We start from the raw sequence: 10,382 nt of genomic DNA on the forward strand, positions 1-10,382 counted from the left end.
TTCTTCTTCTTCTTCTTCTTCTTCTTCTTCTTCTTCTTCTTCTTCTTTTGCTCTCTATTTCTTCCCCCCTTTTTCTCTCTACGCTCTTCCCCTCCTTTCCCATTCTTTTCCTCACTTTCTCCTTCTCCTCCTCCTTTCCCACCTCTCGGCCGCTCTCCGCCGCGGGGCTCGGCCCGGCTCGGCGCTGTCAGCCGCGGTTACGAGCGGCGGCTCCGGGTCCCCGCGGTGTCACAACGGCTCAGCGGGACCGCGCCGGGACGAGCCGAGCCCCGGCCCCGCGGGGCTTTTCTCCCTTTGCGTCCCCGCCGAGAGTCCCGGCTCGGAAAGCGACACCAACTTGGGGCAGAATTGATGATTTTGGCAGCGCTTCCAAGAGCCGGGAACGGGGGGAGCAGCACCCGGCCCCCTCCTGGATGCTCCCGTCTGCTCCCGGTGCTCGATCCGCGGCCACAACTTTCCCCTTTTGAGTTAAAACCCTGCATTTAGGTGAATTTTGAGTTGGTTCTGGGGGGACACCGGGGTTGTGTCACCCTCAGAGTCACCGCGTCCCCTTTGGGAATTGGCCTCTGGATCTCGTGGTGTCGGCCGGGGTGGAAAGAGGGAACTTCAGACACCCTGAGGTGGCTTTTTTTTTACCCTGGGCCATTATTTCCTCAGGAATTTCCTGGAGGAATGCTGGAAGCACCATCCAGGCCGTTGCACTGAACCTTTTTTAGTTACATTTATTTAAAAAAACCCCACCAAAACAACCAAAATTCCAGCGGGGAGGTCAAGCCCTACTGAAGGATTTCACCCCCACTGAAGGCTTTAATCCCAGCTGAAGGCTTTAATCCCTGCTCAAGGATTTCTCCCCACCAAATCCCCTCGACCCCGGGTTTCCTTTGCTCCGCAGGGTGAACCTGGCGCTGGCCTACACGGAGCTGACAGAGGAGCTGTGCCGCCTGCGGAACCTCAGCTCCCTGCAGAGCCAGATCCTGCGGGCGCTGCTGCAGGAAAAGAGCCTCAACGGCGGTGAGGGGGCTTCGGGGGGCTGCCGGGCAGGGACGGGGGGCACAAACACCGGGAAAAGGGGATGGGTGCCCTCGTCCTATGGGTGGGGATGAGATGCTGGAGGTATCGGTCCCCAAAGGCAACTTGCCCTGGGAGTGTCCCATCCCAAAAGTATCCATACCTGGGAGTATCCATCCCAAAAGCATCCGTATCTGGGAGTATCCAAACCTGGGAGCATCCAAACCTGGGAGCATCCCATCCCAAGGCAATCCATTACCCCCTGGGAGCATTGGCCCCAGGAGCGTCCTGGGATGATCCCACCCCAGGAACCTCCATCCCTGGGACCATCCATACCTTGGATCATCCCATCCCCAGGAGCATCCACACCTTGGGCCATCCATTCCTGGGAATATCCATCCCGGGAGAATCCATCCCTGGGCCCATCCATCCCCGGCTGCCTCCACCGCCAGAATCACCCCTCCCTCCGGGGGTCCCCACAGCTGCATCCCCCCATCCCTCCGGGCTGCTCCTGGATGCCGAGGCACATTTTCCACATTGTCCACATTGTCCACACTTTCCACATTTTCCACATTTTCCACATTTTCCACATTTTCCACATTTTCCACATTTTCCACACTTTCCACACTTTCCACATTTTCCACATTTTCCCACATTTTCCACATTTTCCAAGCCGCCGAGCTAACGTGGATTCTTTTCCTCGCGTCCCCCTTCTCCTGTGCCAGGCCAGCGCCACTCCCCGCTGTCCCAGTGCCACTCGCCAGCCCAGCAGCGCCGCTCGCCCGCCCCGCAATGCCCCTCGCCCGCTCCGCCGGGACGCTCCCAGTGCCAATCTCCCGCCCTCCAACGCCGCTCGCCGGGACCCCCGAGCCAATCTCCGGCCCAGCAGCGCCGCTCGCCAGCCCCCGGCCCTTGCCAGTCCCCTGCCCAGCAGCGCCGCTCCCCGGTGCCACCCCCCAGCCAGTCGCCCGCCCAGCAGCGCCGCTCGCCAGCGCCGCCTCCACCCCCCTGCCCGTCGCCAACCTCGGCGTCCCCGCACCGCCTGCCCGGCGAGAGGATGGAGCTGGGCTACGCCAAACCCTCGAGCCGCCACATCAAAGCCGGCTTCCAGGGCCGCCGCAGCTACTCGGAGGTGACCAACGTGGCCCTGTACCAGCAGAGCCGCTCGCTCTGGCTCCAGCCCGAAGCCTCCACGCTCCCCAAGCACCGGCCCTACGGCGAGGTTTATTTGGGGGGCGCGGGGGCCCCGCTGAGCGCCCACGAGCCTTTCGAGGAGCACGTGCGCTTCGAGAAGCAGTCGTCGGACGAGGAGGAGTGGGCGCTGCCCAGCCCGCCCAGCCCCGAGGCCGGGGCCATCCGCTGCGCCTCCTTCTGCGCCGGCTTCCCCGTGCCCGACGCCGACGCCGTGCACCGGGCGGCGGCCGCCTACGCCCGGGCCGAGCACGCCCAGTCCTGGCCTTCCATCAACGTAAGAAGGACGCTCCCCAATCCCCCCGCGGGGCGTTGGGGTGGGTTTGGGGGTGGGAAGCATCGAGGGAAGCCCCCCAGCGCGGTGGCGTGCCTCGGTTTTCCCCGTTTGCCACCCGGCGTCGCGGCTGGCGGGGGCCAGCGGGAGGGTGCTGGGGGGGGGGGGGGTGGCAGGGGGGCTGCGGCCGCCGCAGAGGGATCAGAGCACCCCTCCCACTTCCCCGCCACGCGTTTTTGGGGGAATTCTGTGCGTTTTAATGACTCTTGCACCCATGGGTGCCAATGCCGGGCACGTCCCCATCCCTGTGCCCCCGCAGCTGCTGCTGGAGACGGTGGACTCGGAGGTGCGGAGCTGCCCGCTGTGCCAGCTGGCCTTCCCCATCGGGTACCCAGATGATGCCCTGGTCAAACACATCGACTCGCACCTGGAGAACAGCAAGATCTGAGCCTTGCCCCCCTTCTTCCCGACCTTTGGATGCTGCATGGAAACACACCGGGAGCGCCCAGCTCCCGAAATACCTCCAAGTCTTCAGTAGCTACGGAAAGACTGAGCGCCTCCCACCCCTCACCCCAGAGCTCCCCGGAGCCCCCAGTCCCCTCTGAGTGGGTTCATCCTCGCCCGCTTCACCCCGTGCCAGGTTTGGATGCTCCAGTAGGGGTACCAGGATCACGCCATGCCAGGTGGTGGCCGGAGGGGACCCGTCTGTGCCCCCTGGGTGTCCTCTGCACCCTCGAGTGTCGCTGCTTGATCTCAGGGAGGATCCGAGGAGCCGGGTCCCGGATCCGGCCCCCAGGAAGAAGGTGAGGGGAAGGGGCCGCCCCTTCCCCGGCCGCTGGGGTTAGAGTTGGGGTCGGGGTTGGGATGGGGGGGCAGCTGCTTGTTCTCGGTCCCCTTTGCCTTGTCCCGCCAGTTCAAGCATTTTCCCACTCTTTTACATTAAAAGCACCCCCTTCCCCACCAAATTCTCCCCCCTCCCCACCACAACGATGCTGCTGAGAAACCAACCCCGAGGCGCAGCACGGGCCCCCCACCCCCCCAACATTGCACTGGGCTCCGCAGCCCTGGGGCTCCCCCTGACCTCCCCCCCCCCCCCCCGTGCGGCGTGGGGACAGCGCAGCCCCCCAGCAGTCCCCCCATGCCCAGTCCCCCACCCCCCTCCAGCCGGGGGCTGCAGGCGGCTGCTCACCCTGAGCCCCCCCACCCCGTCACCCCAGTCCCCCCACGTTCGATCTACCTCAAAGCCGCCGGGAGAGGGGGGGTCCACAGCACTGTCCCCCCTCACCGAGCCGCTCCGCGCTGCATGTCCCCCCCGTGTCACAGCGCACACCCCCACGCACCGCCGGGGGCTCGGCCCCACACCGGGACCCCCGGCAGGAGGGACCCGCCCTCGCTGCGACGCCACCGACTCCAATAAAACCTTTCCAGCGCCCAAAATGCCTTGGAGGGGAGGGAGAAGCCGTCTCCTCTCTTGGGGTCCCTAGGGAAGGAGAGGGGGGGTCCAGCTGTAGGTGCCCTCTCTCCCCCCGGGGATGGAGTTGGGGTCGGGAACGAGAGGGGGCTCGACAGAGCCAGCTCGTGTCGCCAGGGTGGGCGTGACAGGGTTTGGGGTGTCCTGCGGCCATGTCCCCTTTCCTGGCCCGTTTCGGGTTCACCGGGCAGGTGGGTGACCCAAAACGGGACAATCCGAAGCAAAACAAAAAATCACCGGGCTCGTGACGGCACAAGGGACACAGCCAGACCCCGGCGTGGGGATCCCCTGGCAGGGTCAGGGGGATCCGGGGGGAGGCGATGGATGGCGGGGTGGGATTCTCCCGGTTTTTCTGAGGGAAGCGTCTGCCCTGGGCAGGGAGAGCTCTGTCCCTCCCTCCCTCCCTCCAGCACCACCGGGCCTCCCTTCTCTGCGTTATCGCCGGTCCTACAGCCCTCCCCCTGCCCGCCTGCGGGCTGGGGGTCCGGGCCAGCTCTGTGGGACCCCCGGGTGACTTTTAGCCCTGGCAAACCCCGGCTCCACAGCGAGCACCCACGGGCTGAGCTGTGGCCGTTCTCGGGAGGCTGCGGGGAGGGTGCCGTTCCGGCTCGCCGAGCTCAGCCCGGCCCCGAGCGGGGTGCGAAGGCGGTTCCCAGTGCCGCGGGGCGATGGTGTGAAGGAGATAGGCTCGGTGCCGCAGCCTTATCGCCGCCTTATCTCCGCGTCTGCCGGGGCACGCGGCAGGAAGAGCAGCCCCTGCTCGCCATCCGGCCCCTCGGGTGGGCACCGGCAGCTCCAGGAGCCCGGAGGGAGGGGACAGAGCCGGGGAGGGGGGGTGGGGGGACGCGGTGACCTCCCCCACGGGAACGCGATGCTGCAGGGAAGGGTCCTAAAGGCACCCGCGTGGGGACGACGCCTGAGCTGCGCCCAGGGTGTGGCACCCACTGGGACTGGGCTCCTTCCCAGTTCGGGCTGGGATGGAGGCGCGGCGGGGCCTGGCTGCGGTCGGGGGGTGCCCGGCCCCCACCCGCTCCCGCCGCCTGCCTTTTCCCACGGTTTTTTCTCTCTTTTTTTTGAAATCACGTGATAAATGCCAAACGGCGGCCGCCCTTACTCATCCCGGCACCCTCCCGGCACCGCTTCCCCCCGGGGGCGGCTGCCGCTGACTCAGGACCTGCCGGGCTTCCCCCGGGGCCGCGGGGACCCTCCCCGGACCCCCCAAAACCACCGTCCCTTCTCCGGCTGCCTCGCCAGGCGGGAAGAGCTCCAGGACGTGTCACCTGGTGCAGCAGTGTCCCCGCGATGCTCGCGTGAGTCTGGGGGTCCCAGCACCCCAAAGCCGCTGCCTGGGGGCTGCCCCTGCTCCTTGGCGCCGTGCTGGGGGGTCCCGGGATGCTCGTGGTGGGCACGGGGCTCGGTGGCCGTCGCTCGGTGCATTTTGTCACCGGTCGCCAGCAGGGTGAGGGCACAGCACCCTCTCTGTCACCCGTGGGGGGACACTCTGAGCCCACCCCACCGCGAGTGGGACCGGCTGCCGCCGTGCCTCAGTTTCCCTTTCCCACCCTGCTGCCACTCCACTGCCCACTGTGGAGGGAAGTGGGGGTGTCCTGGGAGGAGGAGGGGGGGGTGGCCCCATTTCCTGTGACCCCCCCCTGGAGCTGTGCTCCGCTGGAGGGAGCTGCCAGCCGCAGCGCTGGGCTGTGGCTTTGGTGACAGCGCTGTCCCACGGGGTGTCCTCCCCACCCTGGGGTGCCCGACCACCTCGGTGCCACCCCCCCACTGTCCCCAAGGCCACCCTGCAGCCCCCCTCAGCTGCGGGGCAGGGGGCAGGGAGGGTTTTGGGGGCTCTTGGTGAGGTCACGAGTCCGGCTGGAGCCGCCAAGTCGCCCGTGTGGCCTGGCTGTGCCAGCTGCGGTGACAAGGGACAAGCCAGCCCTGCCTCAGCTGCGGGGGCTTCTTGCGGTGGCAGGGGTTGGGGACTGTCACCTCCAGCCTGTCCCGAGGGCGGTGGGAGCATCCCTGGGGGAATTGTCCCCAGGGAACTCGGGGGATGTCACAGCATCGGCACGGGGCGCTGTCCCCAGAGCCACCCGCGGGTGTGCAGCATCCTCCCACCCCGGGCTGTGCCCCCCACACGTGGTGGGACACACCTGGCTCCGTGTCCCCCGTGTCCCCGTTGTCCCCCATGTCCCCATGCCAGTGGGTCACACCGCGCCGTTTTCTAGGTGACAATTTCATTCGGTTGTTTTTCCCATCAAAACCCCCTCTTATTTTGGGCACCTTTAAGGTTTCTTTTTCCAGCTTTCAGTTGGGTTGGGTTTGGGGTTTTTTTTCCCCTTTTCTCGGTGTTTTTATCATTTAGGGGGAAAACGAAACAATTCTTGCTGCTCGGGTCTCGCTTTCCCCTGCAGGGGGGAGGGACGCGGGGACCGCGAATGCTCCTGGTCCTGTGCTGGCACTTTGGAGCCAGCTCCATGCAGGGATGGGACCGTCCAGGTCCCCCTTGCTGCAGGTGTCACACAGGCGATTCCCTGCTGTCCTGTGAGGTCGTGCTAGAATCTCGTTCCCGGATGTTCCTTTGTCCTTCCAAATGGGATCACAAATGGATCCCAACGAAGCAGGGAATCCTCACGGATCCAGGAATGCTCCAGGGCACCCCCAGCTCCGCTCAGGGGACACGGTGGCAGCCCGTGCCCGCGTCCCCTCCATCGGGGTTTATAGGAAATGGCTCTGCGAGGAAGCGCCCGGCTCTCCTGCCCGAGTGAGCGTTTCTTTCCAGCCGTGGGCGCCCCGAAAGGCCCCTCCGTGCCCGGGATCCGGTGTGAGTCAAAGCCGGAGCCCTGGGGTTTAACCACAACCCCCAGAGCTGCCGTGTCACAGAGGAGCCGTACCAGAGGCGTTTATAAGAAATGGAGGGGCTGCCTTGAGGGGGGAGGGACCCCAGCTGGCACCGGAGCTGTGCCCACCCCTTGGGGACAACTCCTTGGGCTCCATGGCTCGGATCTCAACCCGCGTTTTCTGCAAAGGGCCCGGCGCTGCTTCAGCCTCTCAGCTCAGCCCCTTCCAGGGGTGCCTGGATCACTCCAAAGTGCCCAAATCACCCAAGGGTGCCCATATCACACTGAGGCGACCCCAGGTACCTGCATTCATCCCCCCTGGGTGACTGTGTCCCAGCCGGGTGCCCGGTGCCACCATCACCCTGGTGCCTACATCACCCCAGGGTCCTCTCGTCACCCCCGGGCGCCTGCATCCAGCAGGGTACCTGATCCCTGCGTCATCCCTGCATCCAGCCGGGTGCCCGGTCCCTGCATCATCCCTGCATCCCGCTGCGTTCCAGGTGCCGGCATCACCCCTGGGTACCTGTATCTAGCTGTGTTCCAGGTGCCAGCGTCCCTCCAGGGTGCCCACATGACTCTCAGGCGCCTGAATCCAGTCTCTGCCCCACCCTGGGGTACCCACACCCCGAGCGGGGCTGCTCCTTGCATCCCCCCAGTTCTGCCCCGCCTGTATCTGCCCTGCCAGGCCTGTCCCCGCTGTCGCTGTCCCACACGTGTGCCAGCAGCTCCTGACCTCTCGCAGATGCTCTTCCTGGACAGACACAAGGTTTCCCCACAGCCTGGGGAGGGAGGACCGCGCTGGTGGCATCCACAGTGCCCGGTGACCTCCCGCCCTCCACACTCAGGACATCCCGGGGTGGCCGAGGATGCGCCGTGTCCCCTGCCGGCCACGCCACCCCAGCGTCCCTCATTCCTGTGATGGCATCAGCTCTTTGCATCCTTCTGCCGTCACCCCCTCCCCCTCCCCAGCCATGGGGTGGGGGGGGGGGGGCCGCGGCCTCAAATGACAGCGGCGGGGGGGACACACAAACCCAGCCCCGGCTGCCATGTGCCCAGCGCCATCACGGCTGCTGCGGAGAGACAAGTGCCACCGGGCCCCTCGGGGAGCCGCGGGCCGCCCCGGACCCGCCGCCTCGCTGCGGGGAGGTGACGGAGCCAACGCGCCGTGACACGGGGCTCGCGGACCCCCCCCCGCCACGGCCAGCGCCTCGCCAGAGCCCGCCGGGGGGGACTTCTCGGCTGTCACAACCCATCTGCGTCCGGGGCAGCGTCAGCCGGAGCCGTAAGTGGGGTTAAACTCGGGGTCACCCGGATCGAGCATCCAAAGGGGGGGGGCTGGTGGAAAGGAACACCCCCCTCCCCAAATCCCTCCGCGTCCTGGCATCCCCTGCCCCCGGTTGTCACCAGGGTGAGACGCAAGGGGTGATGCTCTGGGCAGGCGGCGGAGGGAGGGACAGAAAATGTGTCCCCGGGTCTCTGAGTGGCTCTCGGGGACAGCAGCGGTGGTGGCCAGGCACGGCGGTGGCCCCGTGGCTGACGTGTCCCCCCAGGGAGCTGCTCCTCGGCTCTTGCTGCGGGTCACCGCGGCCATGGGGACACGTGGGGCCGCCACGGACACGACCCGCGGCTGCTGGCCCCGCTGTGGCCGCTGGCCCAAAATCCAGCACCCGCCGGGCGCCCGGGGGCCACGGACAGCGGCAGCCTGAACTCCCGGTGACCCGCCAGGACCGTGGCTGCGGCCACTGCGGGGCCACCCCGGCACCGGGCCACCCTCACGGGAAAACTGGGGGTGTCCTAAAGCCCTGCAGGGCTGCTACAGCGGCGTTTTGGGGACCATCTGGCCCCGCCTGGCCGCAGGAGCCGGGTGCCAGGCAGGTGGGATTTGGGGCTGGGGTCCCACGGCCCTGGCACAGGCTCATGGTGTGGGTGGCGTATCCCATTCCCATCACCTCCATCGCCCCCCTCCCTCCTTTTCGTCCCCCCCCCGTCACCTCTCGGACTCTCGCGGTGCCTCCGGACCCACGGGCGGCTCCTTTTAGCCCGCGGCTGAAATGAAACCGGCTCCGGCTCCTTCCCCGTGACCTATTTTTAACATTTGATTGGGATTTGGTTGGTTTGGGTTTTTGTTTTTCTTTTCTCTCCTCCTTTCCTCCCTCTTCCCGAGCTCCGGCCCCGGGTGCGACCGCGGTGTCAGCCCCGCGTCACATCAATTAACGCGCGCGGGGCGTCATTTGTCACTTTGCATTTCCCCACGGCCCCCTCCTCGTCGCCGCGGCGGTGGCGGGGGGCTCACGCCGGGCTGGGGGTGACCCCCTCCCTCATTCCCTCCCTCCTCCCCCCCTCCGGTGTGGCGGGGACGAGGATGCTCCTCCTGCCCCGCGGTTTTTGGGGGGCCGGGACCCGGCACCCTCTGCTGCTGCCGCCCACCTGGGTGGGGTCCCGGTGCTGGGTACGGGGGTCGCCGGCGGGGGCTAGGACACCCGAGTCCGGCCCTCCCCGGCCCCGAGCAGCCGGTGCCGACACCTCCACTTCCGTCGGCAGGGCCCCCACGGGTATTTTTAACTCCCGGCTCTGCCGCTTGGCACGCACTGAGTGTCCGTGCCCGCCGCTGTCCGGCCTCCAGCTGCCTCCCCCGGCCCTCGCCGCCCCCCGGGGCAGGACCGGACCCTCCTGAGCCGCACCGGATGCTCCGGGAGTGCATGGGACAGGATTGGGGCTGATGGGGCAGGGTTAGACCCTATTGGGGATGATCAGCGCCCACAGAGCAGGGTGGGACCCCACAGAGCGGGATGGGGCCGTGCACGACAGGATGGGATCCCTTGGGGCCGGATGGGATCCTGTGGGGGATATCAGCCCCCAAAGAAGGGGGTGGGACCCTTCAGAGTGAGATGGGATCCCACTCCCCAAGGAGTCAGGGTGAGACTCGTCCTGGCAGGACAGGACCCTGCAGCACAGGAGGGGAACCTATGGAGCAGGACTGGACCCTATAGGGCAGGATTGTTTCAAACAGGGCAGGATGGGGAGCTGGAAAGCAGGAATAGGCTCCATGGGGCAGGATCAGACTCTGTGTGGGAGAAGATGGAATCCTGCAGGGTTGGCCCCTATGGATCCTGCAGGATCTGGATGGGAGGCCGTGGGACAGGACGGGATCTGACAGGCAGGACCGTCCCCTGTGGGGCAGGATTGATCCCAGTGGGGCAGGACCGGTACCTGTGGGGCAGCATCCACATCTCCATCCCTTCCGCCGGGCAGGACCATCCTCATCCCCATCCCACAGGGGTCCAGCCCCGCCATGTCCGCCCGTCACCCGTGTCTCCGAGCCCGCGGGACCCCTCCCCTGCCCTGATCCCCGACCGGGGGGGGACTTTGGGGAGGGCGCTGGCAGCGGGGCGGGTGATCCCGCACACGCGCGTGCCCGCGGGGCCGCGTGTTGTCAGAAGCTGTAGCCCGTGTCTCGCCCGCCGTCCCCCCGCTCGGGCAGCGCGCATCACTCCCCGGCCTTCGCCTCCCGCTGACGAAGAGGAAGGGCCGGGGGCGCCAGCCCGGAGCCCCCCGCGCCTCCGTCACGCTAAGCCGGCCGGACAGGGGCTGCAGCCCCCCC

At 67.0% G+C, this 10,382-nt stretch overlaps 2 protein-coding genes across 3 annotated transcripts in view; both read left to right on the forward strand.

Moving 5' to 3' along the window:
- Positions 1-3,554, forward strand: part of TBKBP1 (TBK1 binding protein 1) — an 11,044-nt gene extending 7,490 nt beyond the window's left edge. For both annotated transcript variants that reach the window (XM_042020244.1, XM_042020245.1), the window contains exons 9-11: positions 893-1,011; positions 1,734-2,476; positions 2,793-3,554. In XM_042020244.1, coding sequence (XP_041876178.1) covers positions 893-1,011; positions 1,734-2,476; positions 2,793-2,921 — 991 coding nt within the window. In that variant the 3' untranslated portion in view covers positions 2,922-3,554. The remainder of the gene's footprint in view (positions 1-892; positions 1,012-1,733; positions 2,477-2,792) is intronic.
- A 542-nt stretch (positions 3,555-4,096) lies between these two features.
- The window catches only part of LRRC46 (leucine rich repeat containing 46), a 7,707-nt gene continuing 1,421 nt past the window's right edge, over positions 4,097-10,382 (forward strand). Inside the window, exons 1-2 of the mRNA XM_042020243.1 lie at positions 4,097-4,135; positions 4,528-4,723. Of these exons, the coding sequence (XP_041876177.1) occupies positions 4,097-4,135; positions 4,528-4,723 (235 nt within the window). The remainder of the gene's footprint in view (positions 4,136-4,527; positions 4,724-10,382) is intronic.

This window comes from Corvus kubaryi, unplaced genomic scaffold, assembly GCF_017639235.1.
Source record: "Corvus kubaryi isolate FWS band 111438036 unplaced genomic scaffold, C.kubaryi_AGA036_p1.0 36929, whole genome shotgun sequence".
In the NCBI taxonomy this organism is placed as follows: domain Eukaryota; kingdom Metazoa; phylum Chordata; class Aves; order Passeriformes; family Corvidae; genus Corvus; species Corvus kubaryi.